This window comes from Lithobates pipiens, unplaced genomic scaffold (assembly GCF_037356315.1).
Source record: "Lithobates pipiens isolate NorthernLeopardFrog02 unplaced genomic scaffold, aLitPip1_a1.2 Scaffold_18, whole genome shotgun sequence".
NCBI classification, from domain to species: domain Eukaryota; kingdom Metazoa; phylum Chordata; class Amphibia; order Anura; family Ranidae; genus Lithobates; species Lithobates pipiens.
In genome coordinates, this window is record NW_027507758.1 from 91,622,544 (window position 1) to 91,642,346 (window position 19,803).

General features: G+C 43.0%; 1 protein-coding gene across 1 annotated transcript in view; it reads right to left on the reverse strand.

Moving 5' to 3' along the window:
* Positions 1 to 4,812: 4,812 nt before the first annotated feature.
* The window catches only part of ESF1 (ESF1 nucleolar pre-rRNA processing protein), a 94,144-nt gene continuing 79,153 nt past the window's right edge, over positions 4,813 to 19,803 (reverse strand). Inside the window, exons 13-14 of the mRNA XM_077485914.1 lie at positions 13,350 to 13,496; positions 4,813 to 5,480 (exon numbers count right to left, since the gene is read on the reverse strand). Coding sequence (XP_077342040.1) covers positions 5,196 to 5,480; positions 13,350 to 13,496 — 432 coding nt within the window. The 3' untranslated portion in view covers positions 4,813 to 5,195. The remainder of the gene's footprint in view (positions 5,481 to 13,349; positions 13,497 to 19,803) is intronic.

Here is a 19,803-nt window from a genome sequence, read left to right on the forward strand (position 1 = left end):
AGCCACATAAATCCACAAGAGGAGGCAACTGGGCAAATTCTAAGAAGGGATCTGGCTGATAAGCAATCCTGCCTATCTTTGATCTCAAGAGAGCCTCATGGCTAGGAATGCTCCCGAATCCCCTGCTCCAACAAAACTGCAACATTTTTGCAGCAAAGGACAGGGGTCTTACCAATAGGGTGAAAAGAATTTGCTCACATAAATTCACACATGAAAACCACCCAAGGGGGATGGCTACATGTCTCTGCAAATCAGCCAAGGAAAAAAGAGCTAACTCCAGATATACTAGTTCCACAAAATTACCAAGACAATCCCTGTTCCCGCCGGAGGATATCTGCAGAAGACTGGTGTGTTACATCCACAGACAGCCCTGCAATGTATGGCCCAAAACACACATTGGTGTGTAAACCTTTCCTTCCAGTCTGAATTCTACCAGTTGGGAACAAATGGTCTATAGGGAATTACCCAGTATTAAACACAAAAGTGAACAGTTCTGTTGCAGCTTATCAATTCTTAGATGTGATGGTTGCATTCATTTTCTTTTTTTAGGCTTTCTTTCTTCTAGTTTCACCTCTTGATCCTGCTAGTAAGTCTGTTTTTCAAAAGAACGAGTTGTCTTAAAGATGTAGTAGTTAGAGCAGGGGTAAGCAACCTTTTGAGCACAGTGTGCCGAAAAATATTTTCAAATAAATTTTAGCGTGCCAATTTTATAAACAAAATAATTTCAACTTCACACTCTCAATTATGAAAAGGATTTTTTATAAAGTAAATGCTGTAAACTACTGTAGTAGTGAGAAATTAACATCCTGCAGCTGCACCTCAGATCACCATTCCCCCTGCAATCTGCTTCACCACTGTACCCCCCTGCTCATCTGTCCCACCAATGCACCTCCTTTCAGATCTGCCCCACTGCTGTGCACCCCCCCCCCGCTCTTCTGTCCCAACGCTGAACCCTGTTCTCATGTGCTCCAACACTGAACCTCTCTGCTCATCTTTCCCACCACTATAACCCCCTTCTCTGCTCATCTGGCTGAACACTGAACCCCCCCGCTCATCTGCCCCACCACTGTAAACCCCTGCACATCTGCCCAGCCACTGTACCACCCTGCTCTTCTGTCACACCGCTGAACCATCTTCTCATCTGTCCTAACACTGAACACATCTGCCCTACCACTCTCACCCCCTTTCTGAACTGAACCCAATCTCTTCCCCATCACAAAAGCTGACGATCGCAGCTACAGAAAAGTTAGAAAACCAATGTTTCCCATCTTTCACAATGTGTGGGGGCACGGTGCCTCCCCCTCAGTGCAGGTGCGTTGTGGGCAATTTTGAGATTGGAATGCATAAGGCTCGGTTCACACCAGACGCGGCACGACTTGCCGCGCCGCGACCTGACAAGTCGCCCCCGTTCTGTACTACGGAACCGTTCTAATAGGAGCGACTCGAGTCGCTCTGACTTAGAAAAAAGGTTCCTGTACTACTTTTGCGGCGACCTCGGGCGACTTGCATTGACTTCTATACAGAAGTCGTTTTGCAAGTCGCCGCTGAGGTCGCGGCGCGGCAGTCGTGCCGCGTCTGGTGTGAACCGAGCCTTAGTGTCTCAATGACACTTCCCTGAGTTGCTCTGCTGATGGGGAGGGAGTCGAGTGCCAGAAAGAGGCTTCACGTGTCAGGCGTTGCCTACCCCTGAGTTAGAGGGTTGATACAAACCATTTAACACTAGCAGAGGTGCTTACAATGATCAGTTTTCATTTATATAAAACCTTTAACCCAAAAGGAAAAATCAAATATTTGCTGTAACGGATTGTAAAGTGTGAGCTGGAGTATGGCTACAATTTTTTTAGTGTAGCCAAATCTGCTAGCACATCTAACACCCCTACCCACTGCTGTCCAAAGGTGTCTGTGTTTCTCCTTCATCCAGTGTAGGGGCACTCTAATACAAGAGGTGTGCTACTGACCAGATCACCAGGGGGAAACAGAAAATAGAAATCTTAAAAAAAAGAAAACAAATGGAGCCATCACATCTAAGTATTGGTAAGCTGCAATATATGACATTGGGTCATTTTTGATATTGTGTTTAATACCGCTTTCATTTGTTCCATGATATTGTTAATATTTGCACAGGAAACTGTATTACTCTCCATTCACAGCCTGAGCTCCCCATTTCCCCATGGCTCAAAGTGAGTGGGTTAATATATAAAAAAAATCTATATATATAATATTTATATTGGGGAGGAATAGGGCCCTCTCCTCCCATCGCCAGATGTCTCTTCTTTAATCCCCCTACCTTACATCAAGGTTAATATTGGCTGCCTGCTTTTCTATATACAAGGGCTGCTTACAATTTACAGCCTGAGCCTCAGATTGGCTGCTTGCAGCCTTTTATTATTGGTTGAATCTGAGAAGATATTTCTTTGACTACTGTAGTCAGAGATATCTCAGATTCAACCAATAATGATAGAAAAGGCTGCGGGCAGCCAATCTTAGGTTTAGGGTGTGAGTGGAGGAAATCTTTGTGTTTCCACACACCCAGTTTAATACTGTACTAGTGGAAGGGAGTCCACAGGTTAGGAGGTGCAAATGACTTGCCTTCCCCCGGGCGATGACAACCCTCGTTAAGCAACTGGCACATGGGAATATATTTTGCACGGCATACAGTCGTTTTAAACAATTCCCATTTCTTTGTTTACTGATATCAACATTTCCTCTCACACTAAGTATTGGAGCAGCCCTCATCCTTGGAATATTTGCTCTCTCAAGGTTGTGTTTTTATTTTCCCAGTACGAATTTGTTACGTACAGCCAGCATTAAATTAAATCATGTTATAGTCACTGCTACCCAGGTAATCTTTTATATGAGCATTAGTAATAATCTCTGCATGGTTTGAGATTACCAGGTCCAGCAGAGCGTCATTCCTAGTTGGGGCCACTATGAACTGGACCATAAAATTGTCTTGTAATAGGTTTATACATTTGTGCCCTTTGACTGTCCCTGCAGTGCCATCCAGTCAATTTCCAGGTAGTTAAAACCCCCATTATTATCACTGTCCCAGCCCTTGCAACCCCTTTCTACCTGTGCAAGGAGGAGATTGTCCACCTCCTTATTTACATACACTATACAGAACACCATTTAATAACTTGTCTCTCAAAGAGAAATAATTTCCAGCAAACTCCAAGGTGGGGTTAAGGCCCAGGGAGTGCTTCCAGTCAACCTAGAGGAATGCCCCAAATAGTAAGAGCTTTAAACAGGAGCCTGTTCCTTCAAACGCAGAGTAATGCTCAAAAGTTGAAACCTTCTCATGCCTAACAGACTGTGGGGACTTGGAGTCAAAAATGGTCACTACAGCCAGTGGCTTGGTCTGTTCTAAGGCAGCAGGAAGGTCAGAGATCAACACTGCCAGAGGAGAACAGGCTTAGTGCCTCTGTAGTCAGTTTCTCCAAATGGGTAAATGTGGCCATAAAGTCTTACGTGACTACAATAGAGGTCACTGATGATAGGGTAGGGCACTCAGCCTCATCTAACAGAGCCCAGGAGGACTCTGATGAATTGGACATTATAACCATAGGTCATTGAATTCCAGATCGCAGGTGTCAGTGCCCTCGAAAAGAACAAAGTAAACATCTCCAGAATCAGTGAAAAAAGAGTGTGAGCCGGGGCCCCCTGTGATAGGACTGTCTAGGTACAGACATTTTGTGATCGTGTGACAGTAATGCAACTAGGGTCCATGTAGGAGGCAAGGCCTCAGGTACTCACAAACCTAGGTGGTTGTAACGGATGAGGATCAGAAAGCCAGACACAATGATGTCACTGTCAGTGGGCAACTGACCCAAGGTGTGGCGTGAGGAAAGGACCTAGTACCCATAAACCCAGTCAGGTGGTGGCTGATGGGTGTTGAAATGCTCACAATAACCTGCACTCTCTGTAGGCAGGCAGTAGGAAAGGGCTAGAGAACCATGTAGCGCTTTTGCATAGCTGGAGCAACAGCAGGGCAATGCTTCCTCTATGCGGAGTGGCATAAAAGAGCATGGAATGCACGCTTGTGACACTTCACCTAAAAAGCATGACATGAGCACTCAGCCCTTTAGCAATAACCCCATCGGCATTGAAACCGGCGATGGCAGGAAGTTTAGCACCTAATGGTGCAAAGAATTAGGTGGCTCCCGATACCCCGTGTAATCAGCTTACTCAACAGGGCAAGCACAGAAGCAGTGCACGACTTTAAACCCGGAAGAGCTTCACCACTAACTTTTACCAGTACACAGAGGTGCTGAAAGCACCACAAGTCACTCCCAAGCCAACCCCACATGTCCATTTCAAGGTATGGCATTCCAAAGTCTAAAAGACCATTCTGGATAATTGCCATGTAGACACAGCAGTGATGAAAGAAGGAATCTTGATTAAATAGAATGGAAAGCAAAATTTCAAAATGGATTCTAAAAGAAAAAAAAAAAAAAGGCTAGCAAAAAGTAGTTAGGCTTTTCTCAGCTGAGTTGGATACAAGACATAATAAATAATAACTGTAATGGTACCGTTTTTTTTTTTTTTTTTTTTTTTTAAACTTGCTGCTTACACCATAAAAGCCGATTAGGATTTACTGCAACTCTGATAAATTTCTTTCACCAAGTTTTCACACCTAAAGGGATGTCATTCCTGCAATAATTCAAGTAAGTCTGGCATTAAGGGCATTTATGCACGCTCACTGCTGCATCCTATTTTCAGAATGTACAGAATAAAAGTATGTTTGAATGAAAAAAAAAGCTAATTTATAGTATAAATAGACTCAATAAAACTAACAAAGCATCAGACGCATAGTTTTAGTAAACATTATATATTTCATGTTTTAACAGTCTGTGGGGGAGATTTACAAACCACGCATAACACTTCTTTCACGCTATTCCTCTTCTATGTTCCTTAGTGATCATGAAAAATATACAGTCGCATTTGTGCCTCAGATGCATATCATTTACATAAACAACTGCATATAATTAAGCAGGTTGAACATATCTTGTGTTGGCATTCCATATGCAACCCACTGCAAATCTCTGAGGTGGCTCTTCCGTTATCGCTGTAATACTCACTTTAATATAAAAAAAAAAAAAAGGATTTATTTAGGTGCCGCTATATACACAGGGAGGCCTGCTTGAACTGTCAGTCTAATCTGCAGCCCCACACTGTTTGCTATGTATATTGCACAGCTATTTTGTTTTCTGCTTTTTTGAAGCCTGGAATTGCTGAGTTTTGCTCTTGACAGACTTGAGCAATAAAGAAAGGGATGGGTCTGTTTTCCGCACAGTTTCCAGTCCTGTCCATTGTGTCTTTACGGTCTCCGTGTGGTCTTTTTGCTCTTGCTCTCTTCTTCTAGCTTTTTCTTCCAAAACTCTTTCAATTGCTTTTGTCTTCTTGAAGTTAGGATCTGAAGGATCCAAGTTGTATAGATGAGAGGTGTACATGGCCTGGAATCTTGAATCATCAACATTGATCTGAAGAAAGAAAAAAACAAATGTTATGAAATAACTCTGTAGGGTTGTGCAGTTTCTCAAGGTGAAAAAAAATCATCCGTTTCAGTGAGGAGGCAATAAGCTCTGCAGGCAAATTCAAGACTTTTTTTCCCCCACTAAATGTTTCCACCTGGAAATTCTGGGTATGAAGAACATACATATACTGACTGTTTATATTGCTGAACTGTTTTTTTTTTTTTTAAGTTTTTTTATTTTCTTAACAAACATAGAACAATACAGACGCACAACACAGCCAATATCTGGCTATCAACAGGGCAACAGGGAGGGGACCCACGCAAAGTATTGCTATAATATCAAAAATCATTACCATATCAACGACTACCTTAGTAGGTGCAACAACAATAGATTGTCATGGCTCTTGCTTCATGGAAGGACTAACAATGAGCCAGCCCACCTAGTGTATCTCACGTGCCCAGGTTGGTCTATCAGGCCGCTGAAGGCCCTCATATATCAGAGAAGAGACCCAGAGGAGATGTGCATATAGCACTGAGGTGGGTTTTTCGGTACAGTCAAATCGCAAAATCCACTCCAGGTTGGACTGCACCATCTGCCTTTTACCTGGAGGGAACGGAGCCCTGAAAGCGTGGGACAACTGCAGATATCTGAATTTGTGCGAAAGTGGGGCATTGTAATAAAACATTAGGTGGTCAAAGGAGAATATCGTGAGATCTGTGGTGATGTCTGAGAGAACCTTGATATGGTACCTAGCCCAAATCACAGGGTCTGGGATCTCGAGAAAGTGCTGTAGGTTGGGATTGTTCCAGAGCAGGGAATTCTGGGATACAGCGACCTACATTTTTTTAGTGGCAAAATTAACTAGCGCCAAAGTCTGGAAACCTGGAAGTTCATCAGCAGATCGACAGATTCTTTATCAATGAGAAACTGGCCAGCATCCTGCTGGACATGCAAAATAAAGTCTCCCAGATATGGACCCAGTGGATACAATATGCCCATCCGTCACTGTCCATAGAAAGCTATAACTCATTATAGTAGTCCAGATTTTGGGTGTCTGTTTTGTGCATTCTCAACGCTCACTCCCCTACCCCACCTCTTTCCCATCATGGACATCATTCCTTCTTTCTAATTTCCATCTTGCATATCATGTTTATTCAGACTATGTGTCTTGATCTTATTGTTTTGTGGCTTTTGACAAATTTACCTGGCTCATTGAAACCTATTCTAACTTCCAGATTACAAATTATGCTTAATTATATGCGATTTATACTGTTGGATGCTTTTACATTCTCAGCAGCTACTTTCCAGTGGTCTAACTTCTTCCTGGCAATTTCAAAAATTCTTCTTACGCTATGTTTTTTGTACCTTGAATTTTTTCAACAAAAATGTTTTGAAAGTGAAAGTATCCCAGACAGCAGACCCAATAAATAACCAAACCTCTATATCCATTCATTTAAAAATGTTTCTCTGCTCCGAGGTCTCCAAATAACCTCTTGTGCACAAAGCTCCATCTCTTCCTACCAGGACTGATTTGACATAATCTCCCTTGACTTTTAATAGCAGATTAAGGGTAAAATACATTTTGCATGCAGAACAGATGTCCATGCTGTGCAAGTCCTCTACATAGTCATGACAGGAGAGAGGCAAAACCACAGACAGCTATATTTAACCAAAAGGCATGAGGTGACCGTTTTCAGCCAGATCAGTCGTATATCTGCCCTCTGTTGTAGAAATAGCCAATTGAGCACAACTGTTGACTTTTGATGAACACAGATAGTCCAACCTTCAAAAACACCTTGAGATCACTTCCATATTGATTACCTGACTAGCTCCTTTTGAAGGCCTTTGTGGACTGTGTTTTTTTTTTTTTTTTTTTACATCAGAACTGCTTCTCTCCCTAACAAGTCTATATGAATGCAAAATGCATTTTGAAGCAAGTAAAATGCAGGGGTAAAGGAATTTAACTGCAGGTCAAATGCACCTGAATGCACCTCAGAACACCAGCGTTCAAGATCCTCAAAGATCCTAAGATTTCTCTAATAACCAATAACAAACGATTAAGTAGCAATTTTGCTGTTTGTCCCAAACTCCTGGCCTGTATTTGGCCAGTCAAGAACAAAAGTTGGCCTGACCGATTCTAGACTACATCTATGCTATAAAACCGGATCTGGATTGTGCACTTGCCGACCAGAACATACAGGAATGATTTGAATGCATCCGCCTACATTCTTTTTTTGCAAGGCAATGCTTTACGTTTCCTTATATTAAATCAGAGTTCTGGGTGCGATTGGCTCACCTCGCCATACCCTAACAGATCATACTTTAAGTGTCTTCTAAAAGGAGACCTATTTTTGTTTTTTTTATCTGATTGATGTTTGATTGAGAAGAGTCCCCTAGTCATGAATAGCATCATGCTGACATTGTTTAACAACATCTTAAAAACAAATAACTCCGTGGAATCTACTGGCTCAGGATCATACAGATTTTATTTTCAGAATAACTGGTTAGAGACTGGAGAACTCTATTACTGGATAGGAGCAGACACAAACTGTGTTGGCACAACGTTTTATAGCATACACAAGCGCCATCAACATTATAAACCTCCCATAAATACATCTTTTAGGAACTGAACATAGTGATCTCATGTATTCTAATCAAAGACATACCCATTGAGTTCCAGGTTCTGAATAAAATGCCTGGAGCCTTACTATGGCCATGGAACACAATAGTGTTCCATTAGTTAAGGTTATCGGAGATCTAGCCTTATGTCCCCCAGCTGAGATTTCTATTTTATCATATAAATGGCCAGCTGGTGCTTAAATCGTCCATCCAACTGTTAGATATCAAACTAAATCCCAGCTCTGTCAATCTGCAGTAGAAACTAGCACTAGCCCTAGCAATATGAAATCAAAGGAAAGGGTAGTATGTGGTGCTAGAGAGGAGAGGATTCTCGGCTTATACTCGAGTGAGGGTCTCAAGTGAGGGTGCAGTCTCATTGTGCCCACCTGCAACCGTACCTTTGATAACTAAAACAGCAGTCATCTCCCGCTGTGTCATGCAGTCTGTACGTCGGCCATTCTTTTTTTTATTTTTTAAAAGAAAAAAAAAGCCCCGCCTCCTCTTCACCCGTGATAGAGGAACACTGATACAATGCTGGGAAACTGTATCAGTGTTCCGTCTACCACGGACGAGGAGGAGGCGGGGCTTTGTTACAATGGACGGCCGCTGAACAGAATGCATGACACAGCGGGAGACACCCGCTGTTTTAGTTATCAAAGGTCCAGCTGCAGGTGGGCACAGTGAGGCTGCAGATGGGCATTTACCCAGTAGCTGCTGCATTTCCCACCCTAGGCTTATACTCGAGTCAATAAGTTTTCCCAGTTTTTTTGTGGTAATATTAGGTGCCTCGGCTTATAGTTGGGTCAGCCTATACTCGAGTATTTACGGTACATCAGTATATATCCGCCGTCTGTTTTTTTTTTTTTTTTTTAAAACAGATCAAAGCCCTATTTTTATTCTGTTAAAAAAAATATTGAACAGACGAAAAACGGATATAAACTGACAAACGGTCTGTTTTTACGTTGATAGTGCATGTAAAAAAACAAATATAGAAAGTGATGAGTGACTCATTCAAACTGATGTAAACTTCATCTGTTCTTTCTTTGAAAAAACTTGACTGAACTGATAAAATGAATGGTCCGCATGTGTGAAAGGAGCCTAAGGGGGAGTTTTTCAGTCTAAAAAAATGTGCTGAAAAACTCGGCTTCTACGGTAAATGGATGATCATCAGTTTACATCCGTTTTTCCATAGCTATGCATTGATGTGTGTTTTTTTATCCTTCAAAAGCATGGATGAAAAACAGAAAAACGGTCCGCATGTGTAAAAGTTGTTTGTTTAAACTTGTTGTTTAGCTCTGCATGGCTAAAGCTCAAGTTTGATTTAGGCCTCTTTCACACGGGGCGGATCAGTAATAATCCGCCCCGTGAAGATCCGCTCGCTCAGCGGGGATCGCTCCGTTGTCCCCGCTGAGCCGGCTGCGGACAGGGCGGTCTCCGCACACTGTGCGGGGACCGCCCTGTCAGCTCTCCGCTCTCCTCTATGGGGATCGGACGAGCACGGACCGTGTGTCCGTGTTCGTCCGATCCGCTCTGCAGACGGATAGAAAAATAGGATTTTCCTCCGTCTGCAGAATCGGACTGTTGCGGAGGCGGACGAAATCGGGTGTCTGCGGATGCTCATCCGCAGACAGCCACTATCCCATAGGGATGAATGGATGTCCGTATTTCATCCGCAAACGGATGGATGAAATACGGACATACCATCAGCATGTGTGAAAGGGGCCTTACACTTTTTTCCCCCTTTTTTTTTTACATATAAGGCCCCTTTCACACTTGCGCTACTTTTTCTGCGACTTTGGACATCAGAATCGCATGACAAATCGTACCCCATAATTCCCAATGATAACCAATTCATATCTGTGCGAATTCAAAGTAGCTCCTGTACTACTTTGGTCTGACTTTGATGCGATTTGAGGTCCACAGACGTCAAGTGTGAAAGGTGCCTAAATCTGCAACAAAGTAGAACTGTAATACATGAAAAACAGTGTTACATGGTCTAGCTCTTGAACAAAAAAAGAAATTGAAGCCACCTGGGCCAGAAAAGCACTGATACAATCTTAGAAGAAAATAAATAAAAACATAATTATTACATTTCTTTAGAAATAATGACAATGATGTCTGTAAGCAGTATTTTGTGGGCAGAGGAGATCTAAACGAAACTAGTTAACAGCTGGGTTGTATTAGCTCTTTTGAGGAACACTATCATAAAAACCTGGGATGGAAGGATCTTCCCTAAACCTCAATATTGGAGACGTGGACCTCAAAACGCATCAGTCAGACCAAAGTAGTACAGGGACTACTTTGAAGTCGCACAGATATGAATAGTTGTCCTTGGGAATCATGGGGTATGATTTGTCATGCGATACTGATGTCCAAAGTCACAGGAAAAGTCACACAAGTTTGAAAGGGGCCTTATATGTAAAAATGTATGCAAGGGGAAAAAGTGTAAATCAAACTTGAGCTTTATCCATGCAGAGATAATCAACAGGTTTGTTTTAGGCCTCATTCACACGAGGCGGATCCGCTGCAACGAAGTCTGCCAGCTCAGCAGGAGATCTCTTGGTGGATAACAGGTCCCTCCCTACTTACTGAGCGGGGAGGGGGATGGGGGGATTGGTGTGGCTTGTTGAGCGCCGCTGGTTGCTATGGAGATATCTGACGAAAACACAGCATGTCACCCGATCCGGGCTGCCAGGGACGGATGCGAACGTAGGGCCATCCTTCTGATTTTAGTGGATCGGACCGGGTCGGATGTCAGTGGACATGTCACGGCTGACATCCATCGCTCCATAGACTAACATGGAGCGCGGTCCGTTCGTGTGAAAGGGGTCTTAGGCTCCTTTCACACATGCAGACCATTTGTCTGTTTTTCATCCATCCGTTGAAGGATAAAAACAAAAAAACGGACATCAATGCATCTCTATAGAAAAATGGATGTAAACTGAGGATCATCCATTTACATCAGTTTACATCCGCCAACGTCTGTTTTATTTATACTGAATGTGCTTTTGGTTTTAAAGCAAAGGTAGAAAGACAGCAGAGAATAAAATAAGATCACCTTAACCTTAAAGCTTTTAATGCTCAGAAATATAAAGTTGCATATCTAGAAAACTTTACATCATCTTAAAGAAGATTTCCACTAAAACATTGTCTCCTATTAGGATTTCTCTGCGCAGTTATTAGTCCTCCCAGAGCCCCTCTATAGTCCCAATTAGGCCCATTCAGAATTGCTTCTTCTAGGACAGCAAGAAATTTGTATAGACAAGGCCCCAGGGCATCAAAGTTGGACCAAAGTAATACAGGGACTACTTTAAAGTCGGTGTGACTTGAAGTCGCAGATATGAATGGTTATTATTGGGAATCATTGGATATGACTTACAATGCGACTCTGATGTTGAAAGTTTCAGAAAAATTTGCACAAGTATGAAAGGGGCTTAAGATGCAATACATGATTTTGCTAGCCAGGGACCAGTGAAATACATGCCTTGTAAAACCAAGGAGTAGTGGGTGGAGAGCTTCCTTATTACACATTTATTTAACCAGCAAAAGGAATTTACAGTTTAATTAACAGTTAGGCCCCTTTCACACCTGTGCAACTTTAGACATCAGAGTCGCATGACAAGTTGTACCCCATGATTGCCAAAGATAACCAACTATATCTGTGCAACTTCAAGTCATGCCAACTTCAAAGTAGCCCCTGCATTACTTTGGTCTGACTTTGATGCGAGCTAGGTCCCTAGACCTCAAGTTGACACAGGCATTCCCTGAAATCACCACAAAATCACGTCACAATTGCGGGCGCAAAATCACGGCAAAATCGTGTGACTTTCAAGTGTTTTGTGTGGCTTTATTCTTTCTTTGGCACCAGTGCCTCCTGGCCCTTTAGGGGTTCTCAGATGCCGCATATTTGCATGCCCTCGGCGCCAACAGGCTAAAGAGAGATACCGTTTGAAATAATGTAATGTACTTATTATTACCCTTCACAATTGATTCCAATCATCTCTCTCTGCAGCGCTGAGGTCATCACTAGAATCGTCAGCACCCAATACATCCAGGTATGTCAGGTGCACATATACTATATTACCAAAAGTATTGGGAAACCTGCCTTTACATGCACATGAAACTTACATTCACTAAACTGTAGGAGGTACAGATTTCTCTTGTTTGAGAACTGCATTGAGAAGTACAGTGTACCTTGAACTACACTATATAACCAATAGTATTGGGACGCTTGCCTTTACATGCAATCAACTTTAATGGCATCCCAGGCTTAAGCCGTAGGGTTCAATATGGAGTTAGCCCACCCTTTGCAGCTAGAATAGCTTCCACTCTTCTGGGAAGGCTGTCCACACGGTTTAGGTTTGACCATTCTTCCATAAGTGCAATTCGTGAGGTCAGGTACCGATGTGGACCAGAGGGCTTGGCTTGCAGCCTCCATTCAAATTCATCCCAAAAGTGTTCTATAGGGTTGAGGTCAGGACTCTGTGCAGGCCAGTCAAGTTCCTCCACCCTAAACTCGCTCATCCATGTCTTTATGTCCAATCATTTGGTGGAGGGGGAATTATGGTGTGGGTTTGTTTTTCAGCAGTTGGGCTTTGCCCATTTAGTTCCAGTGAAGGGAACTCTTAAAGCGTCAGCATACCCAGACATTTTAGACAATTTCATGCTCCCAACTTTGTGTGAACAGTTTGGGGATGTCCCCTTCCTGTTCCAACATGACTGCGCACCAGTGCACAAAGCAAGGTCCATAAAGACATGGATGAGCGAGTTTGGTGTGCACCTATAGATTCCACTGAGTTATTTGTTTTTTAAGATGTTAAACAATGTCAGCATGATGCTATTCATGACTAGGGGACTCTTCTCAATCACACATCAATCAGATGAAAAAAACAAAACTAGGCCTCCTTTTAGAGGACACATAAATGAAAGTATGATCTCTTAGGGTATTGCGAGGTAAGCCAGTCACACCCAGTATTCTCATCCAATATAAGATAAAGTATATAATCGCTTTTCTAAAGAAAAAAGAATGCAATTCTTTTATAAGATTTCTTCTCATCATAAAGACAGTAGGCAGATCCATGCAAATTAATTATTACTTTATGCTCCGGTCGACAAGTGTACAGTCCAGATCTGGTTTTATAGCATAGATGTAGTCTAGAATAAGGTAGTTTACCACATTGCTCTAGGAACAAATTTAGCAGAGCACCATAAAAGTTTACTCATATAAACAATCACTAAATGAAGATGACAATATACCTGGAAGTTGTCTTCCACTAATTCTTCCTTCTTCTTCAGCCTTTTCTTCTTGCTGCGGCTCAGATTCTGCTGCTCCACAATCTTATCATAGTTGAAATGCTTCCGGTCATCTTCCACATCGTCCATCATGAGTAGTGCCATCTCTGCCTGCAAGACACAGAAATCATGCATCTCCATATCAGAACTGCACTATGAAAGTACCACAAACTCTCTAAAAGTAACTTGAGGTGTTACTGTATGTATACTAGTAGAATATGCACAGAATTAAATTGTAAACAATCCAAACTTTCTTTCATTATGAGAAACAGCTTATTCTTTAAGAGATTTTGCAGATAGGCAGGCAGCGGTCTGTAAAAATGCTTTTATCGCCTTTAAAGAGGAAGTGAACCCTGATGAGTTTACTTCCTCTTTCATTACCTGCAAAGGTAAAGCATAATGGACTACTATGCATCGCATAGTAGTCCATTATGTGTCACTTACCTGACACAGGAGCCAGCGATGTCACCGCTGTCCCCTGTAGTCGGGCGCATCCATCTTCCTCAGTGGGTCTCGCCGCTCCACCGCTGTCATTCGGCGAAGCCGCCACTCCCGCGCATGCGCACGGGAGCCGCCACACGTGGCATATCACCGTTGACGGCGGCGCGCTCAGTGCGCTGCTGTCTACGGCGCCTGTCTTTTGGTAAATATCTCCTAAACCGTGTAGGTTTAGGAGATATTTCGTGGACCTACACGAAATATAGATTAAGGCTTACCTGTAGGTCAAAGCGTGTTGTAAGGGTTTACAACCACTTTAAACCCTACTAGGTAGAGATCAAGCAATACAAGAATGCTGGAATGCTCTGGAGCAAATGGTGGCACTACAAACAACCAATAAAAAAACTGAATAAACCCTATTGCTCCATAGGAGCTATTCTCTGCAGCACAGTATTTCTTAAAGAAAAACGGTCATGAAAGTACATGGGGGTACAGACTACTGACCTCATTCTGAAAACACTGGTTGCCTGGCTATCAAGCAATCAGTGTTTTGGCTCTGGCTATAATATTTTATGAGTTATTTACCTAAAATTAGTAAGCAGATGAGACATTCCACCTTTGCCAATTTATTTACCCAGTCAGCAAAAACTATTGAACCCAGAGTGTCAGAATAATAGCCATGGAATTAGCATTTCCCCGTGAAAGGACATAATGGCAGCCCCAGTATTTGCCATAAAAAAATCCCTTTAATTCTAAGCTATGTCAGTATGAAAACTTATAAATGACTACACTCTGCCCTCCAAATTAGAGTCTAGTTAGGACAACGTGTTCCCTTAACCTGACCACCAAAGACCATTTCGGTAGACACTTCCAATTTGTGGTTTAAATTACCAGCTTTATTTCAGTATCTGTTAGTCGTCCAAAGAGAAAATGGCTATTCAACTGATGTCGGACACTAATGGAGCTTGTTACCCATTATAAACTTTATCTTTAGGGCCCAAACTGGAACATATAAAACCTGGGTCCAGCAGTATATGCCAGCGTACCTCCTGAGCTAGGGAGAAATCTCTGAAACCTGCCCTGTGCTTTAGTTAATGATGGTATACAGCTATCTGAAAAATACCTCTGCAAACAATAGCCCAGAGCCCAGTTTATGAGTGTTAAAAGCTTTGCAAATTCTGCTTTTGCTACTCTTTCTAATGCCGCGTACACACGACTAGAGGTCGACCGATATGGGGTTTTTCTCTGGCCGATGCCGATATTTAGAAATCATGGCGGCCGATAGCCGATATATGATGCCGATTTTTTTGGGCCGATATGTTAGGCCGATTTTATTTTATTTATTTTTTTCTTTTCCTTTTTTATTTATTATTTTTTTTTTAATCCCCCTTGATCTAACACACCTTTCCCACTGGGGCGTTTTTCAGGAGCTTTTGGGCTAAAAATAGCGCCTGTAAAGTGCCTGCAAAACAGCTCCCCTGCAGTCTGTGTGAAAGACAGAGTGCTTTCACACTGAGGCGATGCGCTGGCAGGATCTTAAAAAAAAAGTCCTGCAAGCAGCACGTTTGGAGTGGTGTATACCGCTCCTCCACCACTCCTGCCCATTGATATGAATGGGCACCACTGCCGAAGCGCATGCAATGCGATTTGGCAGCAGTGCTTCATGGGCGCATTTAACCTCTTCCTTGGCCGCTAGCTGGGTTATATGTGCCCCACTAGCAGCCAAATAGCACCGCTAAAATGATGGTAAAGAGCCGCTAAAACTTGCGTTTTACCATCAACGCCTGCCCGCTCCAGTGTGAAAGCGGCCTTCATAAGTGATACAGAAAATTTCTTACATTTAACCACTTGCTTACTGGGCACTTAAACCCCCCTCAGTCCCAGACCAATTTTCAGCTTTCAGCGCTGATGCACTTTGAGTGACAATTACGCGGTCATACAACACTGTACCCAAATGAAATTTTTATCATTTTTTTTCCCACAAATAGAGCTTTCTTTTGGTGGTATTTAGTTACAGCTCGGAGTTTTATTTTTTGCTAAACAAACAAAAAAAGATGCAAAAAAAAAATCATGTTTTAATAGTTTGTTATAAAATTTTGCAAACGGGTCATTTTTCTCCTTCATTGAAGTGCGCTGATTAGGCGGCACTGATAGGCTGCATTGGTGGGCACTGATGGGCTGCATTGGTGGGCACTGATGGGCTGCATTGGTGGGCACTGATAGGCTGCACCGGTGGGCACTGATAGGCATAGTTAAGGCGGCACTAATAGGCACAGATAAGGCGGCACCGATGGGCACAGATAAGGCGGCACTGATGGGCAAAGATGGGCACAGATAAGATGGCACGGATGGGTGGCACGGATGGGCACTGATAGGTACCACAGATAGATGGGACTGATGGGCACTGATAGGTGGCACTGATAGGTGGCTCTGATAGGTGGCACTGCTGGGCACTGATGGGCGGCACTGCTGGGCACAGATGGGCGGCACTGCTGGGCACTGATGGGCGGCACTGGGGTGCAGCACCTTTGAGGCAGATTGGGTGGCACTGTGGGTGGCACTGTGGGGTGGCACTGTGGGGTGGCACTGTGGGTGGCACTGTGGGTGGCACTGTGGGCACTATGGGCACTGACGGGGGGCACTGACGGGGGGCACTTACTTTTGCTTTTATTTTATTTCAGGATGGCACTGCGGGAGGCAGGTGGGCACAGGCAGGTGGCAGGTGGTCCCTTGTATTGATGGCCGTGATCGGGACTGATGTCCCGATCACGGCCGCCGGCGATCGGCTTTTTTTTTTCTCTCCTCGCGCTGTCAGCGCGAGGAGGAATAATAGCCGATTACCGGCTCCGTTCTATCACATGATCAGCTGTCATTGGCTGACAGCTGATCACGTGATAAGGGGTCGGGATCGACCCCTTACACGGATCGGTGATCAGGCGAGTCTCACGGACTCGCCGATCACAGAGCGCGCCGCGCGCGCCCCTCAGGGGGCGCGCAGGCCGCTCGTAACCGGGACCACGTCAATAGACGTAGTCCCGGAAATGTAGGTCCGCGCTAATGCCGTCATTTGGCAATAGCGCGGATCTGTAGTGGTTAAACATGTATTAAACAAAACAAACCTCCAATCAGTTTACTTGTATGTATGATTTAGATTAAAAAAAATCAAAAAAAAAAAAACCTATATATTAAATAAAAACAGGTAGTCAAAACTTTTGGACAAAAAAAATAAAAAAATGGGCTAACTTTACTGTTTTTATTTTATTATTTTTTAAATAGTGTATTTTTTTCCCAAAAAAATGCATTTGAAAGACCTCTGTGCAAATGCCGTGTGACATAAAATATTGCAACAACCGCTATTTTATTCCCTAGGATCTCTGCTAAAAAAATATATATAATTTTTGGGGGGTCTAAGTGATTTTCTGGCAGAAAATACAGGACTTTTACTTGTAAGCAACAAGTGTCAGAAAAGATTTAGTCTTTAAATGGTTAAACTGAGAACTTCTACACACAGAGATAACTTCATTCATTCAGAAGTGTAAACATTGTATCTTTCTGTTCTTTTCTTGGCAGCCTGCCCAGAGAGGAGGAAAGTGTTTCTATGAAGACTCAGGCAACTTACACTGACTTCTATACAGAAGTCATTTCAAAGTCCGCTGTAGTTCTAAATCGGCTTTTTATCAGCACAATCGGCCGATGCCGATTATTTAAAAAACGGCAAATATCGGCCGATATATCGGCCGGCCGATATATCGGTCGACCTCTACACACGACCAGACTTTTTGACAGCAAAGGTCCGACGGAATGAGTCCGTCGGACAATTCTATCTTGTGTGGGCTCCATCGGACCTTTGCTTGCCAAAAATCCAGCGGACTTTAGATATAGAACATGTTTTACATTTTTCCACCGGACCGAGAAATCAGTTTGTGTGTATGCTAGTCCGACAGACAAAAACCGGCGCTAGGGCAGCTATTGGCTACGAACTTCCTTATTCTAGTCCGGTCGTACGTCATCGCGTTCAAATCCGTCGGACTTTGGTGTGATTGTGTGTGGCCAAGTCTGTTCATTCGGAAAGTCCGTCGGAACTCTGCCGAAAGTTCGTCGGAAAGACCGTCGAACCTAGTCCCTTGAAAAGTCCGGTCGTGTGTACGTGGCATAAAGGCAACTTTAAACAGAAACTGCCATGTATTAACATTCTCGGGCATCAAAATCTCTACCCATTCAATATGTTATAACAGTATGTTCTTATCTCTTGGGGATTTGTATGTGTAAGCCATCTCTTTTTTAGTTGTATTCTCTCCTTTTCAGGGCAGAAGCCTCATCTCAATGTAATGGAGGCTGACCTTTCTCCTGCCTGAGCTCAGGGTTGATAATAGTTTGTCAGGACTATCAAGAAGAGAAGGTTTTCTTACAAGTTATCAAGACAACAGACTTCTGAGGGACAGTTATCCAAACCAGTCCAAGAAAGGGGAAGTTTCATTCTATTAAAAATGTCAACTAGTGACTGGTTCTTTTTAAAGTGAAACTGCGCTTAAAAACGGAAAATGTGCTATGTTATATGGAAACGTTTTAAATATTATATAAACCTAAGCAATGGCCTGCAAACCTTTTGTTTGGATTTCCTCCTGAAAAACCACAGTGCCTAGGCTCTCCTATATCTCCAGCCTCATAGCTGTATGTGTGCAGTGTTATATCTAAGGCACTGCTGTCTCCGATTGCTAGCCTTGGAAGATTTGAAGAAAGATTTGGTGATGTCACTACTGTGTGTAGGCAATCATCTTGGTGGAGCCAGGGCTTTACTTCCTCGTGTTAGAGCCTCCAGGAAGAATTACAATAGTGTCCTCCCTGGAGGCTCTGACACGAGGAAGTAAAGCCCTGTCCCTACCAAGATGGCCACCTCCACACAAAGACACAGTGCAGAACAAGGCACTGTAAGTAACAGCTAAGGATTAGCTGCAGAGAGATCACAGGTAACATGACTGGTTAGTCCTTTGCCCTCTACCTAATGTATTTTTTGTATGATCTGCAGAGTTCAGTCTGCTTCAGTTAACCCCCTAGTATTATATTAAAATACCTAGTAGAATAATTCAGCTATAATCCCCAAACAGAGACTAATGGTGAGCATACACAATACTGAAACTTCAAACTTTTACTATGTCTGGTAGGGTGTTTCTGCATACTTCCACCCAAAGTGTCTTTGCAGGCCATTATTATTCATGTATTCTTTGAGCCTCTATGGATAAAAGCTGACCCATGTATATGTCCACAACAAAATTTGTCCCTTTAACCAATGCAAGCAGAATGATCCACTAAGCTGTAAACCTATCACATCTAGGATGCTTAATTCAGCCGTTATACACCATGGCGGATCACTGTCAAGAACAAGAGCACTTCCTCCAAATTAATTAGCATTCAGTGTGAACGCTCCTCGGCAAATGGGGAAACAAAAAAAACGCAACCAGCACAGACACAAAAGGTGTCTGACAGAACACAGCGAGTGAACATAGAAACCCTGAGTCATGTGTTTACCCGGATGAAACAAACCATGAAATGTATCATTACACACTGCGGTGGTTTTGTGATCCGCCTGCCAGTCCACAGGCATTTCACTTAACAATCTGAGGAAAAATAACTTACATTTTTCTTTCCAGCATTACACAGCAGGGTGGTTTTTCCCCTTAACTAGCCATAAAATCCAACACAGTACACTATTTCCAGTTTAGGTTTCACACCATTATACCCAAACAAAGAGCGGCACATTCAGAACAAAAGTAATTTTGTAACTGGTGAGGTTCTGACAGAAGAAGATTGGAGCAAAGAAAACGGAAATGGCCACCTACAACAGTGACTGCGCCTAGGCCACGAAGGATCAAATCTTTGTGCAAAGGTGAACTTACACTTTAAGAGTTTAAATTTGTATGCAATCAGGCAGGCCCTTGCACTAGATGATTTTGATAGATCTAAAGGCAAATCAGACAACAAA